Source organism: Neomonachus schauinslandi, chromosome 5, assembly GCF_002201575.2.
Source record: "Neomonachus schauinslandi chromosome 5, ASM220157v2, whole genome shotgun sequence".
In the NCBI taxonomy this organism is placed as follows: domain Eukaryota; kingdom Metazoa; phylum Chordata; class Mammalia; order Carnivora; family Phocidae; genus Neomonachus; species Neomonachus schauinslandi.
This window is the reverse complement of record NC_058407.1, coordinates 17325005-17346832: the sequence shown is the minus strand read 5'-3', so window position 1 is coordinate 17346832 and position 21828 is coordinate 17325005. Positions and strand designations below refer to the sequence as shown.

The following is a 21828-nucleotide window of genomic DNA, read 5'->3' as shown; positions in this document are numbered from 1 at the left end:
TCTATATATGGACAAGAAACTACCCCCTAATATAATTTAAGTACTAAAACAAAATGGTTGAAAATATTTTGGAAGTTAAGTCTTAATTTTAATAAGATTCTCTAAATTCCCAGAACCTAACCAAAAAAGTTAGTTTAACACCTGTATAATCACCTGACATGAGAATTTTCTATTTTTTACCTGGCTGATGATATAAGGGTAAAAAGATGGCAATTATAGAATAAAAAGAACCAAGTCTTTATGATTATGATTTCACAATAAGCTAGTTCTCCAGTGTTAAGTTCTTAATAAATAAGTACCAAGAATGATATCCCGACTGAAAAATTCTAATGTAGTTAATTTTTAAAATCTCCTGGCTCTTTAAAAGTCTATAGCCAGCAATATACTGTGTCGAGCATATGGTTATATTTGTATTGCCACAGAAATAGTGAAGAAATTTTTTTGAAATCTGAAACTTTAAAAAATTTTAACAGAGGGACTGCTTTTGAAATTCAGAATTCCTAGAATCCTTGTTACTCAAATGACAAGCCAGTAAACCCTCTGCATGATTTCCAGAAAGGAGTTTCTCAATGCCTAGATTATTTTCCTGATCTCACTGGGAACTCTACTAGAGTCCCTAAGGCCAGGAGACAACCTCAGAAAGCCTGTGCTAGACTAAGGCTTATATATAACATATATAGGTGTATCTGAAATAAGACATTTTAAAAGAATGTAAATAAATTTTCTCTTTCTCTTGCACTCTTGGTGGGAATGCAGGCTGGTGTGTGGCCACTCTGGAAAACAGTGTGGAGTTTCCTCAAAAAGTTAAAAATAGAAATACCCTACAATCCAGCAATTGCACTGCTAGGTTATTGACCCAAGGAATGCAAATGTAGTGATCTGAAGGGGCACCTGCACCCCAATGTTTATAGCAGCATTAACTACAATAGCCAAACTATGGAAATAGACCAAGTGTTCATCAACTGATGAACAGACAAAGAAGATGTGGTATATATATATATACAATGGAATATTACTAAGCCATAAAAAGAATGAAATCTTGCCATTTCCAACGACATGGATGGAGAGTATTATACTAAGAGAACTAAGTCAGAGAAAGACAAATACCATATGACTTCACTCATATGGGGAATTTAAGAGACAAACAAATGAGCATAGGGAAAAAAGAGAGAGAGGCAAACCAAGAAACAGACTGTTAAGCGCAGAGAACAAACTAGTAGTTACCAGAATGGAGGTACATGGAGGGAAATGGGTGAAACAGGTGAAGGGGATTAAGAGGACACTTATCTTGATGAGCACTGAGTCATACATGGACGTGTTGGATCACTGTATTGTACACCTGAAACTAATATTACATTGATGTCAACTAACTGGAATTTAAATAAAAACTTAAAAATTGTCCCTGTTGATCTTATAATGAACAAGTATCATTTTTATAAAAAGAGTCAACATGGAAAATAAATCATTTGAAAGTGAAAGACTGTAGGGGAGACATTTATAGGTTTACTTACCTTGCAGAAGAGATGCAATGAAAGCCGTTGCCACACTGCTAGAGCACAGAAGTATGGAATGGTCAAGATAGTACTTCCCCTCTGGAATCCAGCCCAGTATAACTGCTGCCACAGCCGCTAGAAAACCAACCACTGTCGCCTGAACCTAAAAGTTGTTTCAGAAAATCCAACTGAATTATTCATTTCAAAAACAGTTTTTACTTGATTATGTAAATATGCATACCAAAAGTCAGAAGAAAGTATTGCATACGGTCATTGAGCTACATCATTACCTTTTGAAGAAGGCACTCTATTCTAGTTTTAATATTCCCTAAGGTGGTGAGTTCTCAAACTGCCATAATCTGGTGCCAGTGGTGATGGAATGGGGTCCAGGAATCTGTTTTTATCAAGCACCCCAAGTGACTTTGACGGTGTAATCCACAGATCATCTAAGAGGATACCAACCTTAAGACTGAAAGGTACCCAACCCTTATAACTGAAGTTTGACTCCAGAGGCAGTGCTGGTAAGAGACTGATTTTATGGTCTAATGATGAGTTTACCTCCTGGCTACATCACCCAATCTTGTGGCAAGTTATTTAAATTCGTTCATTCAACAAGTATTTATTGAGAATCTAGGGGCGCCTGGGTGGCTCAGTCAGTTAAGCGTCTGCCTTTGGCTCAGGTCGTGATCCCAAGGTCCTGGGATCAAGTCCCACATCAGGCTCCTTGCTCGGCGGGGAGCCTGCTTCTCCCTCTGCCTGCCTCTCCCCCTGCTTGTGCTCCCTCTCTATCAAATAAATAAAAATAAGATCTTTAGAATCTATACAAGGCACTTGGTCTCGGTCCCCACAGTGGTCAAAATAGATTTATCCCCTGTTCTCCCCCAGCTCTTGGTGGGTGGGTGGGACAGACATTAAAAAGTAACCTCACGAATAACCACAATCATGATCTGTAAAGTGACAACGGTAATACCGAATTTGAAAATTGAGATTTAAATGAGTTACATAAATATAAAAATGCTTCCTACAGTGCTGGCACAAAGCAACCCAGCAACTAAAGAAAGTAACACTGGGAACTCTTAGAATCCTATTAAGTAGAATGTGAGAACTAAAGAAGCCCTAAGGGAATCTAATTCACAGATTCCTAATTGTGCTTGTGTCCTGGACTCCTTTGACAGTCTGGCAAAAAATATGTAAAGATTCTTTTCTTGACGAAAACACAGATGCACTCAAGATTTGAGAAGAATTTCTAGGTGCTCACAGACTCTCTGGAGCCAATCCATGTGGTAGAATCCAGAGCCATCTCTGGCTCCCATCCTGACCAACATCTGCAGGGAGGGAGGATGACAAGGGAAGGGTGCAGACGAAGAGTGGAAGGAAAAATTAAAAGCTGGGCTGGAAGGTCTTAGAATGATGTGATGAATAATTTACACCACCACTTGTATTATTTGGTAAGAGTTTAGAATATTTAAAGAAGAAAATGGAATATATTTTCAAATTTTAATTTATATATTAATTTATAGTAACCTACTTGTTGTTAAATATTTTATTACCCCTGAGTAGGTTCCTACAATTTCAAGCTGGAAAGGAACATTGACATCTCTAATGCAATACTGTGATTTAATAGAAGGGGGCAAAGAAGCCCAGAAAAGTTAAGTAAATTAACAAAGTTTATACAGCTGGTTAATGTCAGAGCTGACATAAAATCCCAGACTTTCTTATTTCCAACCCCGTGATCTTAGAAGCAGCTGCACAGATATTTTTTTAAAGCCCATATTCCAAAAATTCTTTTATTTCTATGTCTTTGAAATGCAATATATGAAATTACTTTTCTGCAACCATGTTTCTCAATATGATGTCCTAATTGAGCTAACATTAAAATTAGTGAGTGTTCCTTAAGCCCACTTGCTACAGAGTTACTAGGGGGCTACAGTCCTGTGTCTTGGGCCTAGTAGGAAGTAGTTAGGGACGAAGAGACATGCACCTGAGCTCAGAAGGAGCTGTAGATAATCTATATATAATCCATGATTTAGTGTATATGTAACTGACAATCTAATGTTCTCATTTATATGAACACTAGTAACATTAACATATTAAGAAAAACTCAGTTTAAATAAACATATGACTATAATATATAAAAGTTCAAAGAAGATTTACTTCAAAAAATTAAAGTAGAAAAATAGAACCTAAGCAATGAAGGGCTACTATTTATTTCCATAGATATTAACTCAAATACTCAAATTCTAGCTCTATAACACACGATAAAAAAATTTATATATTTTTCTATATTTTATTATATATTTTTCATATTTGGAAGAAACTAATCAATTTCTAGAGAAAGAAAACTTTTTAGAGGTCATGAGTATCCATTTATTCTATCACTTCTTCGTGGTACTAAATTATTGTTTTGGGTCCCCTGAAATAATAAACTGGTAAACTTAATAGCACTAAAATTTATTCCACTCTTACAGGTAAAACCCAAGATGTATAAACCCAAGATCTGTAAACAAATATGTGCATCACTCACCTGCTTTACTTTTTTTTATTTAATTTTATTTTATTATGTTATGTTAGTCACTATACATCATTAGTTTTTGATGTAGTGATCCATGATTCATTGTTTTCGTATAACACCCAGTGCTCCATGCAGTACGTGCCCCCATCACCGAGCTAACCCATCCCCGCACCCTCCTCCCCTCTAAAACTCTCAGTTTGTTTCTTGGAGTCCATAATCTCTCATGGTTCGTCTCCCCCTCCGATCTCCCCCCTTCATTTTTCCCTTCCTTCTCCTAATGTCCTCCATGCTATTCCTTATGTTCCACAAATAAGTGAAACCATATGATAACTGACTTTCTCTGCTTAGTTCACTTAGCATTATCTCCTCCAGTCCCATCCATGTTGATGTAAAAGTTGGGTATTCATCCTTTCTGATGGCTGAGTAATATTCCATTGTATATATGGACCACATCTTCTTTATCCATTCATCTGCTGAAGGGCATCTTGGCTCTTTCCACAGTCTGGCTATTGTGGACATTGCTGCTATGAACATTGGGGTGCATATGGCCCTTCTTTTCACTACATCTGTGTCTTTCGGGTAAATACCCAGGAGTGCAATTGCTGGGTCATAGGGTAGGTCTATTTTTAATTTTTTGAGGAACCTCCACACTGTTTTCCAAAATGGCTGTACCAACTTGCATTCCCACCAACAGTGTAAGAGGGTTCCCCTTTCTCCACAACCTCTCCAATGTTTGTTGTTTCTTGCCTTGTCAATTTTTGCCATTCTAACTGGTGTAAGGTGATATCTCAGTGTGTTTTTGATTTGAATTTCCCTGATAGCTAATGATGCTGAACATTTTTTCATGTGTCTGTTAGCCATTTGTGTGTCTTCTTTTGAGAAGTGTCTGTTCATGTGCACTCACCTGCTTTAAAGCCAAGTTGCCAATTATGAGGTTCCACTTTTCAATGGGTGAATCCATCTTCCCAATATTTACCTGTTAAAATAGATACTTTCATCATCTATTACTGACTAATCTATATGCTTTAACTCTGTTTAAACAAGGAGATGAAGTCTTAAAGCCAAAGATAATTCTTTAGTAAATCTGATGAACTCACATTGTACTTTAAATATAATCCTGAATTCACTACCAGTCTTGTATCTCACATTTATCTTGCCCAAGATGTTTAGAAAAATATATTTTTTAATTTAATTACTAGCTCACAAGAACTAGTGGACAAATTAGTACACTGTTTACAATTAACATCATCAAATGTTATCCTAACATGCTAAATTTTGTGTACTGAGGCCCAATATAAAAAATTACATAACATTCTATTCCATATTATGAAACTAACATAATTTGAAGAATTAGTGACCAGAAAACCCAGGATTAAACAAATCATTTATATGTACATAATTTATATTTGAGTCAAGACTAAAACTGTTAGCAATAAAAAATTCATTCAGTTCACATAAAGTTTGATCATGTATCTCACTATTAAAATTTATATATCTTTCTGCTAAATGGAAGAATACTCTCTGAAAAATTATTATTCAATTGCTCTATAAGGAAAATCCTTACTTCTCCACCATTTAGGATTCAAAACACGTATATCCAAATCTGTCATTTTTCTAATGCAATCATTTGGAAAGCAGTGAACGATCTTTATTAATAAAAAACATACTGAGCTGGGTTTCAATTATTCATCATCTGCTTGGTCATGGAAGATAGGTGAATGGGTAAAGTGGGAGATACATAAGGGTTGTTATTTGTGGGTAGTTTATGGACAGACTAGAGTTTAGCTCACTGGCTTCAGGCCAGCAGATTAAGTGCTACGTCAACATTTCTACTATCAGTTTGGAATTCTCAAACCTCCCTCTGGGCTCTAGTCTCAAAGTACCCAGCAATGCAAATATTAAGGTTTCTCAGTTTTTCAGTATAATTATTCATGCTGGTTTTATTTGCAGATTTCTTCCCTAAGCCTGGAAATCTACATTTTTCATGAAATCTGTGTTTGTAGCTCTAACAACCTCAGTCTTTGCTTCAGTGAGTAATAAGGTACAAGCAATGTTTAAAGAGTGCATCTACTTCAGGTTTAGTGTTCAAGAAATAGGCATGACAGAAATTAGTGTTATCTTTAATAACTTTTAGAAAGAGGTCTATAGGTATAGGAAGCAATCTAACATGATTCCATGAAAAAGTAAAAGATGTCAAGACTCCAGAATTGCTTGATAATCAGTAGAGGTGGATCACACATATACTAAGGTCTGGAAGAAGGTCAAGAAAGGTGAGTCACAGAACGAATGGATGCTATGTGTTAGGTATGCTATGGTGCCAGATTCACTTGGTACCATCGCCACCAGTCCCTTCTAAATCCTGGAACTACCTTCTTCAAAATTCTCTTCCTTAGAGCTGCAGGTTACAGTCTGCCAGTGACAGGAACTTGCCTAAGATTTGGAAGGCAGAAGCGAAGGAGAGGCCATTATTTCTGTAAGGTCTTGGTAGTCAGACATAGTAGGCATCCAGAGATGTACACTGCAATGCACCCATGGCTTTCTTCCCCTGCTCCAGTGCTTCAGGCTATTTCTCTGACCCCCCCCATCACAGATCGTTACTTCTCCCACATTTGTGTTAGCCCAAATTGTTCTATTAAATTCCTTATTGCCACAATATATACCATGGCAGTTCTACTGACCAAACCCATACTGATAGAACAATGTCACACTATTCAATTAATCTGTTTAATAATTGATGATGATCACAATTTCTAAGTCCCTTCCAGATCTCTAAGTCTCTGAATCTAGAGTCCTTTTAGTCTAGCATGAATAATAAATAGCAAGTTAATGTATGATGTGAAATAAAACATATTTCATATTCATGAAATATAATTTTGGGTGTGAAATCACAATGTATTATGTGAAATAAACACAAAGTGGAGTATATTCACAAATAATAATCACTTTTTTTTAATAAAGCAAAGATTTTTAGAGCAAGGATTTTAAAAAGAAAAGAGAAGTGTTGATCCAAATTTAACTACTTAGGGAAAATACTTATGGTATGGGCGGGGCATTGGGGGTGGAAGTGGGAATTTTGCAGGATACAGAATACTGACCTTTGTTGCCTTCATATTGTAAAAACTGAACCAAAAACTGGGCTGACCTACTATATTGTCCAGTGGCCTAGGATTAAGATGAACCATCTAAATTTTTCCAGAGTAGAGAAGAAGAAGAATGAGTTCTGCCTAAAGACCTTTGCTAAACCTACTTTTATTAGATTAACTGACCTGATGGTACTCAGTTAGGAAAAACTAAGAACTTGGAAGTTGACAAAGTATAGTGGGATATGACCTGATAAAGACTTCTACATAACCCAGATTAATTAATTTATTTTAAAGTACTAGAAAAATAGACCAATATTTTTGCAAAGACACTAGCTAGTTTTTTGTTTTTTTTTTTAAGATTTTATTTATTCATTTGAGACACAGAGATACAGACAGAAAGAGAGAGCATGAGCAGGGGGAGAGGCAGACAGAGAGAGAGAAGCAGGCTCCCCGCTGAGCCAGGAGCCCGATGTGGGGCTTGATCCCAGGACCCTGGGATCATGACCTGAGCCGAAGGCAGACACTTAACCATCTGAGCCACCCAGGCGCCCCACACACTAGCTAGTTTTAAAGGAAAGAGTAGAGCTGAGGTGGTCAGAGCCTGAAGATGTGTTGTTTTGGCCAACGCAGTGGTTTTAATTTTTTAAATCTAAATGTCTTAGGGTGAGTCTGTAGTCTCTACTTTTTATAATCTCTACACCCCTCTTCTTCATAGATGTATATGTTACTTATCTGACCCTGAAGTACATGAGTTATGGATAGGCTTTAAGATTTATTGGGACTAAAGACAGAAGTGGGTTGGAATGACCCTGAAATTATAGATTTATAAATACTATAATTGATTTTGGAAAAATACATTTAATATGTAAATAGTTGAAACAAGGCTACTGAAAGTCTCCATTGAAGTATTAGTCTTAAAATATATATATATATAGGCACCTGGGTGGCTCAGTTGCTTAAGCGTCTGCCTTTGGCTCCGGTCATGATCCCAGGGTCCTGGGATAAGCCTGCATTGGGCTCCCTGCTCAGCAGGCAGTCTGCTTCTCCCTCTCCCCCTGCCCCTCCCCCTCTGCTTGTGCTCTCTCTCTAATAAATAAAATATTTAAAAATATATGTATATTAAATATGTGCTCCCCCAAAAAAGGTATATAAAAAATAAACCTGAATGTTAACCATTGTTATTTCTAAATGACGGGCTTGTGGATAATTTTTATTTTCTTCTTTGTTCATTAGTGAATTTTTCAAATTTTCATTGCTGAACATGTACTGCTATAATCAAAAATTTTATTTAAAAACACATAATTGGTAAATTTAAAAGTCTGGCAACTAGGAAAGGAAATAATCTCAGCTTTTTGTCTATGATTTCTTTCTTAAGATTCCCTATCTGGTCACTCATTAATACATACATTTGTTTAATTCTTTTAACATTTTTTCCTTTAGTTCTTTGAACATATTTACACTAGATGCTTTGAAAGATTCTGCTAAATCCAACATCTGGGCCTACTTTGAGTCACTTTCCATTGACTGAATACGAATCTCACTTTCCTAAATATGAATCACACTGTTGTGTTTCTTCCTACGTCTAATAATTTTTGGTTAAAAACTAGACAGTGTAATAATGTGTTACAATGATTCCGATAATGGGGACACCTGGGTGGCTCAGTCATTAAGCGTCTGCCTTTGGCTCAGGTCATGATCCCAGGGTCCTGGGATGGAGCCCCACATTGGGGTCCCTGCTCTGCGGGAAGCCTGTTTCTCCCTCTCCCACTCCCCCTGCTTGTGTTCCTGCTCTCACTATCTCACTCTCTCTGTCAAATAAATAATAAAATATTTTTTAAAAAAAGAATGATTCTGATATGTTCTTCTAAGCATTACTGGATTTCCCTTCTAGTCCCTGAGTCTAGTTTGCCTAGACTCAAACTACAGACTCTTGTCTCTCTCACAGTGTAGAGCAGCTCATATCTTTGCTTTTAGCAAAGCTGGTTCTTTCAGCTACCAACTATTGCTTTTTAGCTTAGCCGTTAGGGATCATCCCTGCACCTATGTAGTTTACTGGTCAGCCAAAGATCTGAGCAGAACTTATACCCAGATTTTGGGGCTCATGCTTTCTACTGTTCTCTTACTGTTGGAATTTCTCCATAAATTTCTACCTGTTCTGTCAGCTCCAAGCTCTGTTATCTAATAATTCAAGACAATAAAACTTCCACTTTCTGCCACTATAACGATGTACAAGTCACAAAAGGCATTTGGTCAAAAAAAAGAGCAAAAAACTCACAAATCTTAGCCAGTGTATTTGTCTTTCAAGTATAGGCCCCTCTCATGTTTCTGTCTAGTTGTTTTTTTGTTTTGTTTTTTTTGTTTTTTGGCTTTATTTTTTGTCAGACTCCCTGACCTCTGTCACCTCAAACTGGCAAGACTGTGGGTTTTCTGCCACATGAGATCCAAGGACTGGGGAAACTCCCTCAGGCAAAAAAGCTACAAACTGCAATTCTTACCCATTGTAGACATGGTCTTTTAAGGGTGAACTCAGTTTCTACCTGTTTTTGATCACTTTCTATTGCCTTCAGTTTGTCTAGGTTCTCTAATCGTTAATCTCTGGAAAGGTCACTCATTACTTCATTTTGCCATTAACTGGAATTAGAAACCTTATTATATATTTTTTACGTGCTTGAAATATTTTTATAAAACATAATATGGCAAAATACACACATACATACATGCATACACACACTCTAATGTGTTTCTGAATGTGCGGGGGTGATGCCTATGCTCATAATCTAGATTGCAGTAGAGGTTTCACATGTACATACTATGTATTAAAACTCATCAAGTTGTGGACTTTGAATTTGTGTAGAAGATTTGTGTCAATTATACCTCAGTAAAGCTTCAAAGAAAGGGGGGAGTTAGGAATCTAGATGACTAAAACAGTTTTAGATTAAACCTAAGTAGTTCCATTCCCCCAAAGCTATGGCTGTAGATTGGTATTTATAACTTAAGAAACATACTCTATGAACTAAGAGGAATATGCAGTTTCATTTGTATCTAACAATCAGGTTTTACGACAAGAACTGGCAAAATTGATAATATGCCAAATTTAGGAAACAATACTGAGATTGTAACTATATCAAAATTATGCCATAGTTATTAATATCATTATTTGTGGTTTAATTTTTCTTTATTTTAGAAGTTTTACAATTTGAACTGGAAGTCTAACTTAAAATTATTAGGGAAAGGTTTTGCCCACTTTTTCACATCCCTCTACTGGAATGTAAGCTCAGTGAAGGCAGGAACATTTTCTGTTTTATTTATTGCTGATTCCCTAGCACACAATAGCACTTGGTATATTGTAAACGGTTTGAAAATATTTTTTGAATTAATGAATTAAAAAGGTAGAATGTTACAAAATAATTTCAGAAATCAAGAGTTCTCTGAGAAGACATTTGAGGCAAGAGAAATCAGTTTTGCCTAAAGTGGAAAAGTGCTAATTAAACTGTGCTAGGCAATTTGCTCCAGGAAAATAGATTTACAGGCTTTAAAAATATGTTGTCTTTAGGACAGTGGATGCCATTTTTGACTCTTATATCTAGCATCCAGAAGGAGAAAATTTTAGACCTCAGATAATAGAACTTAAACCCAACAATTTATAGACTCACTCTACTTGGATTATTTTCTAATTATATACTACTGTTATATATCCACAACAATTATCTACCATAATATATATCTCCTGTTGAAAAGATTAAAATCAAGAAAAAAATGTTCAAGTTAATCATTATAATTTAGAGATAAATTTTGACTCAAGTAAGAGGGCAAAATAAAGTTGATTTGAATTCATCATTATTAAATCTTCCTTGTTAAAATAGGAAATCTTTTTATTGAAGTATCTTTTTATCTTGGAACATTTAACCTTTACCTTTACAGAATAACAAGTTTCAAAGACAACTGTCCTTCCATGATTGAGTAGGCTATATCTGATATCTTATGTTTTAAGTTCTCGATCTATATACTTACCCAAAGCCTTCCTTATAATCCTATAAGCTCATTTACCCTGATTCTCCTGCAGACAATCATACAAATGAGAAAAGACTCTTTAACGGGGCAAAAAGATTAAAGTAATCATAGCCTGGCCTTCTATAGCTATAATTTTTACTCCTACTTTTACAAGTGAAAATAAATACTACATAGGAAAGTTGTAAAATTTTTAAAAGAATTATTTTTTGACCATAAATGAAAAAGCTAACTTTCAAATAGTACTTGTTTTAAGTTAAAAAAAAAAATTATACTCACTGACCCTTTTCCCTGGAACCAGGGAGTACAGGTACGAATCCGCCACAGCAGTCCCAATTAAAGACAATAGACAACTAAATTAAGGTAGTGGCAGGTGGGGCATAAGAGGAAGGGGAGAGGGATTTCATAGGTTGAACTGACAGCCTAGACATTAACTGGATAGAAGGGAGGGGATGAATGGTAAGAAATATAGAAAGCACAGGTAGAGTAAGAGAAAATAATGAATTTAGTTTTGAATGTAGTGAGTGGTACAGACAATTGAAAATTCAGCTCTGGAGGTCAGGAAGGAGGCTGGAAATACAGATCCAAGAGTTAGCAATCAGCAATGTGCAAGCAATGTTGGACTACGTGAAATTATTGACAGAGAACATGAAAACAAGGTACTAATACTTCAGGAAAACCTCAGATCAAGATAAGCAAAGAAAAAGAAACCGAAAGAGTAGACTAAGAGGAAGTCATGAATGAGGTGGAAGGAATTTAGCATGGGGTCTCAACGTCAAGGGTAATAAAAAATTTCAAGTAGAGAACAGTCAGTGAAGAGTCCGTCGAAGGTGAGGCTCTGGGGATTTTGCTTTAAGTCTTTAACCTAGGGGGTGCCTGGGTGGCTCAGTCGATAGTTAAGCATCAGACTTTTTGATTTCCACTCAGGTCATGATCTTAGGATCTCAGGATTGTGGGATCGAGCCCTAAGTCGGGCTCTGCACTCAGTGGAGAGTCTGCTTGAGATTCTCTCTCTCTCCCTCTCCCTCTGGCCTTCCCCATCCCTCTCTTCCTCTCTCTCTTTCTCTCCCCTCCTCTAAAAAAAAAAGAGAAGTCTTTAACCTAGAGTTGCTTTAATAGTTGATAGAGTATCAGAATTAGAATATAGCTGGCAACAATTCCCTAGCACTCTGTAAGAATGGTAGTACTCCACCTGGCAAACTTGAGATCAAGTTGTCTAAGCAATGAAAATATTATAAACTAGATGAATATAGTATGTTATCATAGCTTGGTGCCATGAGTTACTACTTTTCCATCTACTAATTTGTTTACTTTTTTTTTAAATATTTTATTTTATTTATTAGAGAGAAAGAGAGAGAGAGAGAGAGAGCATGAGAGGGGGGAGGGTCAGAGGGAGAAGCAGACTCCCCGCAGAGCAGGGAGCCTGATATGGGACTCGATCCTGGGACTCCAGGATCATGACCTGAGCCGAAGGCAGTCGCCCGACTAACTGAGCCACCCAGGCGCCCCCTAATTTGTTTACTTTTACCCCTCTCGAATCCTGAGATTTTTTTTTTTAAAGATTTTATTTATTTATTTGAGAGAGAGAGAATGAGAGACAGAGAGCACGAGAGGGAAGAGGGCAGAGGGAGAAGCAGACCCCCTGCTGAGCAGGGAGCCCGATGTGGGACTCGATCCCGGGACTCCAGGATCATGACCTGAGCCGAAGGCAGTCACCTAACCAACTGAGCCACCCAGGCGCCCGAATCCTGAGATTTTTCAAGTGACTACTCCCAGTATTTAATTTCAGCTAATCCATCAGCCAGTCTTGTCATCTCTCTCTGAAAATTAGTTCTGGATTCCAACTATGTCTCACTATATCCACTGCTACCACCTTGACCCAAGCCAGCATCACCTTAGCCCGTATTATTGCAACAGACTTTTAACTTGTCTCTCTGCTTTAGTCTTTGGCCCTTTATTATCTCTGTGTCAGCACAACAGTTAAAATAATCTGTTAAAAATATCTATCAGATCACAGCACTCCTCTGTTCAAAACCTTTCAGTGGCTTTCCATTTCCCACAACAGGCAAAGTCCTTACAATGGCCCACAAGGTGATCTCATGCCCTGTTACATTCCCTTTCTCTCACTTGGTCCCAACCCCATTGGCCTCTATGTTGTTCATTTAACACAGTGGCTCTCAAGCTTTGATGTATCGGAGTCGCTGTGGTTATGATACAGATTGCTGAGCCACACCCCCAGAGTTTGTGACTCAGTAGCTTTGGGGTGGTGCTGAGAATTCGCATTTCTAACAAGTTGCTAACCATGCTTATCAGAGACCACACTTTGAGAATCATTGATCTAACATATCAACAGCAGTCCTGCCTCTGGCCTTTGACATTGACTGAGCTGTGCCTATCTTCAATAGCCTCAAAAAATAAAAGTAAACAAATTAGTAGACAGAAAAGTAGTAACTCATGGCATCAAGCTATGATAACACAGTATATTCATCTAGTTTGTGGTGTCTTCATTGCTTAGAGAACTAAGTAATTTCTTCAGTTTATGACTCAAATATCTTATAATCAGTGACAAAATTCTTGATCTATGGAAGACATGAACTCCACCTCTCCCTTCCCAAAGAAAGGCCCAGCTAGCTCACTTTGCAGTGAGGACACTGGCTGATCAACTCCTCCCATGGGCTTTGCTTCTAATCAGCTTTGGAGTTCCCCTCTCCTAAATATGAATAAAAGTAACCAGACATTTGATGGAAATATCTAACATAAAATATAAATGCCACAACAAATAAACGAAAGTTCAAATTAAAAAATTAAGATTAAATTCACCTTTATTCAGTGTTAATGGTAATATAAACAAATTAATTTGTAGCATATTCCCTTTTCAACCAGCTTCCCTATAGCAGAGCCTATTTCAAAATGGAGTGGCATGTTTCATCTCTTACTTGAATCTAAACAAATATTGGAAAATGCTCAAGAATGTTGCTTTTAGAAATATTTTCTTTGAGATAAGCTGGCCAAAATTTCAGTTTTCCGGGCAGAGTTATCAAGTTGCTTAAAAGCTTGTATGCTTAACTATATTTATCAGAACAAAGTTCATTTTCCAACAAAATGAAACTAAAGCTACCTTTTAACTCTCATTCCAATAACTTCCTTTTCCTTTAAATGTTGTCAGTTTTGTTTTTCAACACCTCTTCTTTATTCCCCTCCCTGGCCATAAACTCTTAGATCAAGTTTTACCTTGCTGACCCACCAGTTCTTTTTTTTTTTTTTTTTTTTTGCTGCCCCACCAGTTCTTAAAGCATAATGCAAATGTAGATCACTGGGGGAAAAAGATGGTAAATGGAACACATGTATATAATTTCACTAACGCCGAAAACATTGGTAAAACTACATAAAAGGTTTTGTTTTGTTTTTTAAGATAAAAGCTAGCGGTAAAATGGACATATATTCTGGCAGAACACCAAGTGTGAAATCAATATTCAGTTGACACCAAATGTCAACATTATATAATGAACTTCTGAGATACTAGAATGTGAAATTTAATCAGATTTTTAAAAAGTATATTACCATCTTAGTATTACATTTTTTAGAAATCATTTCTAAGCACTGAGAGCTACTAGATCGATCCCATGGTCACTATACTTCCTATATGTAATACTATATAGATGCCCACTTTAAAACGAAGTCATTAGAGAATCAAGATTGGCTTGGGCTAGTTTTGCCAATTTAGATACTCTAAGAATGATGGTGTTACCAAATTACTGGACTTTCTTTCCTCTCATTATAATTGATGAAAGATATTTCCTCTTTAATTCTTAGGTTTGAAGATTTGGTTGATGGTGATAATGTAATTTCATTAAGTAATTCCATAAACTGAAGTTTTGTACATTGCTTGATGATGCTTTCTAAATATTTTCAGGTAAGTCTAAGATTGCTGTCCTAACATATTTTTTAAAATATTTTTACATGTACTTAATGGCTTCACATGATCGCTTGAGAAAACTTTGTCTTTAAACCTCGGATCTAAAAGTTTAACAATGGAGCAATGTAACTGGCTTCCATGATGCCAAAAAGTAATGAATTTCCATCTGTATCCTATCACCAACACAGTTGTTTAGCTTCTTGATTACCTTTAGATATGCAAATTTTTTGCCCCAGGTTCATAGATGGGCTTATCTGCTGTAGCCTCTCTATGCAAACAAAAAAACCCCTAACTTCATATACTAAAGGTACTGCAATTAGTAATAACCTCTGACAGCCTAATTTCTGACTAACATTAAATGGGTAGATGGTTCACTGAAGTGAACCCCACTAGCAACATGATTTTAACCAACATAATTTGGTTGCACAATGGTGAACCCCCAACAAACCTTACAGTGAGAGAATAATGTCCTTTGGGCTTCTAAAAATAACTCAGAACCCCATAACTGGCAACATTTAAAACATTTAGCATATGTAGCTAAAGCCTTAAAAGAATGCATTTTTTTCCTAAACAGTTTTAGTTACAATCCTAGAATATGCCCAAAAGAAATAAAAGAATGCAAAACTGTATGTATAAAAGTATTCATTATAACATTGTTTATAATAGCAAAACATTAGAAAGAGCCTATATATCCAATAATAGATGATGGACTAAATTGTAGGAGAGCTATATAAGGGAAAAGTACATAGCCAATAAAAATAATGACATAGGTTTATATTGATATAGAAAGATGATCATGGTATATCTTCAAATGGGTATCATAGATTTTAAGAGAGAGAATATATGATTCCTGTTCTTTCTAAAAATATACAGTATATATCTATATTATGCCTAACTATGTATAAGTATAGTTATCCAAGTACAGACAGATATCCAAGTATAGAAGAATCCATACCAAAATATTAATATATGATTATGTCTAGGTGAAGAATTTGGAGTGGTTTTAAATTTTCTTCTTTGTAATTTTTTCCCTTGTCTTCAGTTTTTGCAATAAGGATGTATTACTCTTATAACCACAAAAGGTTTAAATACCAATCAACCAACCATTGAACCATACAGACTCTCAATATCTAACTTGGCCCATGTCTTAAGCACTGATGAGAATTTCCAGAATGCTCTGGATGCAAAATAGGCAAGTATACTACTTCTCAGGATGAAGGAGGGCCTATAATTCACAAATTAGCCAACCTAGAGAACCTTCAGGGTATGTTACCAGGCATTACTACTTAGCATATCCCTGAGGTCCAGAAATTTGTCAGATAGAGGAAAAAAACTTGACTGATACAAGTTCTTCTTCCCAGAAAGAAAGAGTAAAGGTAATATACATACTTAGAGGTAGGAAAAAACTTACTGCAGTGGATAATCTGGATGCCAATGTCATTTCCAAGTTCCCTTTGAGACCAAGAAGTGCAGGAACTAAAATGAAAACTTCTGTTACCTTTTTGAACACCCCCCAGGGCTGTAAGGAAAAAAAAAAAAAAAAAACAGAATTTTCTGATACTCTTTAAAAAATACTTTAGAAAAAAGACATTTCTAAAAATCTCAGCCTTTTTTCCCAATGTCGCATCTACATTTTGCAATAACACAGGTCATTTAATCAGTGAACATTTAGCTTAACTCTATTCTCCAGAGCTCTGAAGCCTTGAGTTGCTTTAGAAGATTGAGTTAAATTGGGAGTGATAGCTGATACAGTCACTACATCCCCAAATACCTCTAGCTTGCTCCACAACTTTGATACCCTTAAATTTTACTTTATCCCTTAATGAGGACAGGAGTCAGTATAACTAGTAGTTAAGAGCACAGACTCAAGAACAAGACCATCTGGATTTGAATCTTGGTTCCAACACTAATTATAACAACCCCACAGGAAAAGTATAGTAATATTATTATTTAATTTCACAGATGAAGAAATAAAGATTCAGAGAAGTTAAATGATTTTCCCAAGGCCAGAAGATGGACAGAGAATGGACCTTGGGAGTTCTGAGCCATCCTATGCTCTGGTTCCCATTTTAGGGTGTGAGGCAAGAGGCTCCAGAGCACAGGATCAATAAAAAAGCACTAAATTGGAAATTAGAAGATTTGTGATTCTAGGCATGGATCTGTCATAACCTAGCTGCGTAATCCTGGATGAGTCATCTGACTTTCGGATCTCCATTTCTTCATCCATGAAATGAAGATAATGTCTGCCCTGTCTAGCCCTTGGGAAACTACCATGATAATGAAAATAACATGTTAAAGTACTTTATAAAGTGAAAAAAACCCACACAAATCACTTAATAACACAATCTGCTACTTTGCTAATGCCATTAAGAAGTGATTGTCCCAGTAACAGACTTTATGGACCAACATATTGATTTATGCCAAAAAATATCAAGAATGCAGCTTTGTCATTACTACCAAAACAGGTGAGAGAAGTAAAACTTAAATCCATCAGATAAATGAAAGAAAAATTCAATTCGTCCCCAAAGTTGCCTTAGAGGTTGTTTCAAATAGATATAGAACTAGGACCTAAAGAGGTTAGGAAATGTTTATCAGATCAGTCTTTGGTGGTAAAATCCTGACTCAAAAGATATGCAAGGGAATCCCTCCAGGGTTCAAGCCAATTAAGGATGAGCCTAAAAAAAGCACTGGGGGCCTAGCTGATCCCAGATTTCTTAACCTCCTAAAAAACTAAGAAATAATCTTTCCATGTTTTACGATGGGTTAAGAATTCTGCTATGCTAGTGGGATATGCCTCCTTCAGAGATGTAAGTGGTGGTGGTAATAATGATGATAATGAAAAAGATAATAGTACTAACAAATATTAACAATATTCAACTCTACTGATTGCTTGGTATATGCCGGGCACTGTTTTCTTTTGGTTTACTCATTTAAGCTTCACAACAAACCTATGAGATAGGTGTTACTTTTAACAATTCAGGAATTCAGGAATACATTTTACCTAAGTCATCATTTTAAGATCCTAGCTATTTGACTTAATTTTAGAAACACGAGAATAATATGCAAGTATCTCTATCAGTCTAGCTCCTACATGTCATCACACTTTGGATCCGTTTGGATGAACTCCTTTTGGTTACTCCCATCCTTTCCAAGTTCAATTCAAATCAAATACTCCCATAAGAATTACTGTGAAGTCACTATTACCTTAGCATTGCTATAATAAGAACTCTCCATTATTGTTTTCCTATCTCATACCAAATAAATTCTATATTCTTTTCCCTACACCTGCAGAGGTGTGCTTCTAGAAGTTCCCAAACTTTCTCAGTTTTCATGACACCTCTAGGCTAAAAGAAACACCTAAAGATCCTATTTATTAAGGAGTTGGTCCAAACAACCAACAAGTTATTTATTTCCTAACGATTTAGTAGCCATTTGTAGAAATAATACAAATACACTGAAAAAAATATTTTATGTCATATCACCATAATTACTTATTAATGGGGTATGTGTACCTGTTGGTCACTGCACAACTTCTCAAACCTTGGAACTGGACACCGCCACCTTCATTTTTTGTTCTATATTGGTTTTTGTGTGACACTTGCTTTTTTTCACAGAACCACTGAAAATCTAGTCATCAAGAGAAATGTGTGATGCGATGTGGAAGTGTTGAACCACCTTGAGTCTGTAGAGTGTCCAAGAAATATCATTGCGCTTCCTTCAAAATTTTTTAAAAATCCCACAGCAATCCTGGAGTGTCCAGAGACAGCATTTGGGATATTTGAGAGTAGTGAGAAGCAATATAGTACTTAACTCAAAGAGAAGGGCTTCAGGGTCAGATTACCTAGGTTGGAATTCTGACTCTTACTACTTTTACTGTGTGACTTGTGTGATTTACCAAAGTTTATTTAACCATTCAACTGTTGAAGGTTACCTGGGTTGTATCCAGTTCTTGGCTATTATGAATAAAGGAGCTATAAACATTCATGTACAGGATTTGTGTGAACATAAGTCTTCATTCTCTGGCATAAATGCCCAGGAATGCAATTGCTAGGTTACATGATAGTACCTAGTTTTAGTTTTTGTTTGTGTGTGTGTTTGTTTCTAAGAAACTGTCAAGGGGTGCCTGGGTGGCTCAGTCGGTTAAGCGCATCAGACTCTTGGTTTCAGCTCAGGTCATGATCCCAGGGTCATGAGATGGACTCCCCACCCCCCAAGGCTCCACACTCCACATGGAGTCTCCCTGTCCCTCCCCCTCTGCTCCTCCAACTCATGCATGCATGCGTGCGCACTCTCTCTCTAAATAATAATTTTTTAAAAATCTTAAAAAAAAAAAAGGAAACTGTCAAGGTGTTTTCCAGAGTAGCTGTTCTGTTTTAAATTCCCATCAGCAATGTATGAGTGATACCATTTCTCTACATGCTTAACAGCATTTCAAAGTTTTACTATTTTTATTATAGCTATTCTGATGGGTGTGTAGTGATATCTCATAGTGATTTTCATTTGCATTTCTCTAATGGCTAAAGATATTGAACATCTCATGTTTATTTGCCATCTGTACACACTCTTTGGTGTCTATGTCTCTATGTCGCTTTGCCAATTTTCTCATTTTTTTAACTGTTGAGTTTTGAGAGTCCTTTATATATTCTAGTCTTTTGTCAGGTATGTGCTTTGCAAATATTTTCTTCCACTAGGCAGCTTGGCTTATCCTTTTAATAAGGTCATTCACAGAACAAAATTTTATTTGATGAAGTCCAATTTATCCATTTTTCCTTTTATGGATCCTGCTTTTGGTGAAGTCTAAGAAATCTTTGCCTAGCCCTAGATACTGAGAATTTTCTACTATATTTTTCTAAAAGTTTTCTAGTTTTACATTTCATATTTAAATGTGTGATCCATGTTGAGTTCTTTTTTTTTTTTTTAGTTTATTTTTCAGTAAAGACTTAGGTTGAGGTTTATTTCTTTGCCTATGGATGTCTAATTGTTTTAGCACCATTTGCTAAAAGGGCTATTTTTTTTCTCCATTGCACCTGTCTCAAAAATTAGCTGAACATATTTGTGTGGGTCCACCTCTGGGCTGTCTATTCAGTTGCACTGATCTACATATCTGTCCCTCCACCAATACCACAGAGTCTTGACTACTGTAGCCATGTTAATCAGCTTGACATCAGGTAAATTCATCCTTCCCCCTTTATTTTTCAAACCTGTTAAAGCTATTCTCTTTTCCTTTGCATATAAATTTTAGAATATTATCTACAAAAAATCTGGAGTTTAAAAAGTTCTGTTAAACCATGTATCAATTTGGGGAAAACTGACATCTTTATTATGTTGAGTCTTCCAAGCCATGAATATGGCATGACTCTCCATTTATTTAGATCTTTGATTACTTTCATAAGGGTTTTATAGCTTTCAGCATACAAGTCCTGTACATATTTTGTTAGATTTATATATAGGTATTTATTCTTTGAAAAATGTTACTGTACCTTTAATTTCAATGTCCACTTATTCATTGTAGTGCATAGAAATAGAATTTATTTTTTGTATGTATTGTGTATCCTGTGACTTTGCTGAACTCATGTGTCAGTTCTAGGAGCTTTCTTTGTAGATTTCTTGGGATTTTCAAAGTAGGCAATCACATCATCTGCAAATACCAAGTTTTAGTTTTCCTTATAAATCTGTATGCCTTTTTTTCCCCCTTGCCTTACCACACTGTGTTCAATAAAGGTAATGAGTGCAGACATCCTTGCCTTGTCCCTGGTCTTAAGGAAAAGACATTCATATTTCACCATTAAGTATAATGCTGAGGAAATTCCACTCTATTCCTAATTATCTGAGTTTTTATCATGAACGAGTGAATTTTGTCAAATGCTTTTTCTGCATCAGTTGCATTATCATGTGATTTTCTTCTTTAGCCTGTTAATATGGTAAATTACATTGATTAATTTTCAAATGTTGAGCCAGACTTGCTTCCCTCACTTGTTCATGGTGTATAATTCATTTTATATATTGCTGAACTCTATTAGCCAGTGTTTTGTTAAGGATTTTTGTTTGTTTGTTTATATACAGGAGATTAATCTGTAGCTTTAACGAAAATTGCATTGTCTCTGGTTTTGGTATCTGGGTAATACTAGCTTCTTAAAATGAATTGAAAATTGTTCCCTCCTCTTCAGTTTTCCAAATGAGCTTATATAGTATTAGTGTTAATTCTGCTTAAAACATTTGATAGAATTTTCAGGTGAAACTACCTGGGTCTGAAGGTTTCTTTTTTAGGAGTTTTTTTAAATTATACATTCAATTTCCTTAGTGGGTACAGAGCTATTCAAATGATCTATTTCATGTTGGGTTCCTTGTGGTAGTTATGTTCTTCAAGGAAGCAGTCCAACTTTGTGTAAGTTGGAAAATATATGTGTTCAGAGTTGTCTATAGTATTCCTTTATTATTCTTTCGATGTCTATAGGATCTATAGTGATATCCCCCATTTCATCCTGATACAGTAATTTAGGTTTTTTTTTTTTTTTTTTTGGTGGTATTGCTCCAGATTGTCAGTTTTACTGATCTTTTCAAAGAACCAACTATATGTTTCATCAGTTTTCTCTATTGTTGTCTTGCTTTCAATTGAAATTTTTGCTTTAATTCTGCTTGCTATGGGTTTATTTTGTTCATCTTTTTCTGAGTTTGAGATGAGAGCTTCAATTGTTGATTTTTTTTTTTTAAAGATTTTAGTTATTTATTTGACAGAGAGAGACAGCGAGAGAGGGAATACAAGCAGGGGGAGTGGGAGAGGGAGAACAGGCTTCCCACCGAGCAGGGAGCCCGATG

The 21828-nt window shown here is 36.0% G+C and overlaps 1 protein-coding gene across 1 annotated transcript in view; it reads right to left on the bottom strand.

Moving 5' to 3' along the window:
- The window catches only part of SLC41A2 (solute carrier family 41 member 2), an 85393-nt gene that overhangs the window by 49661 nt on the left and 13904 nt on the right, over positions 1-21828 (bottom strand). Inside the window, exons 2-4 of the mRNA XM_021687591.2 lie at positions 16424-16531; positions 4910-4981; positions 1512-1656 (exon numbers count right to left, since the gene is read on the bottom strand). Coding sequence (XP_021543266.2) covers positions 1512-1656; positions 4910-4981; positions 16424-16531 — 325 coding nt within the window. The remainder of the gene's footprint in view (positions 1-1511; positions 1657-4909; positions 4982-16423; positions 16532-21828) is intronic.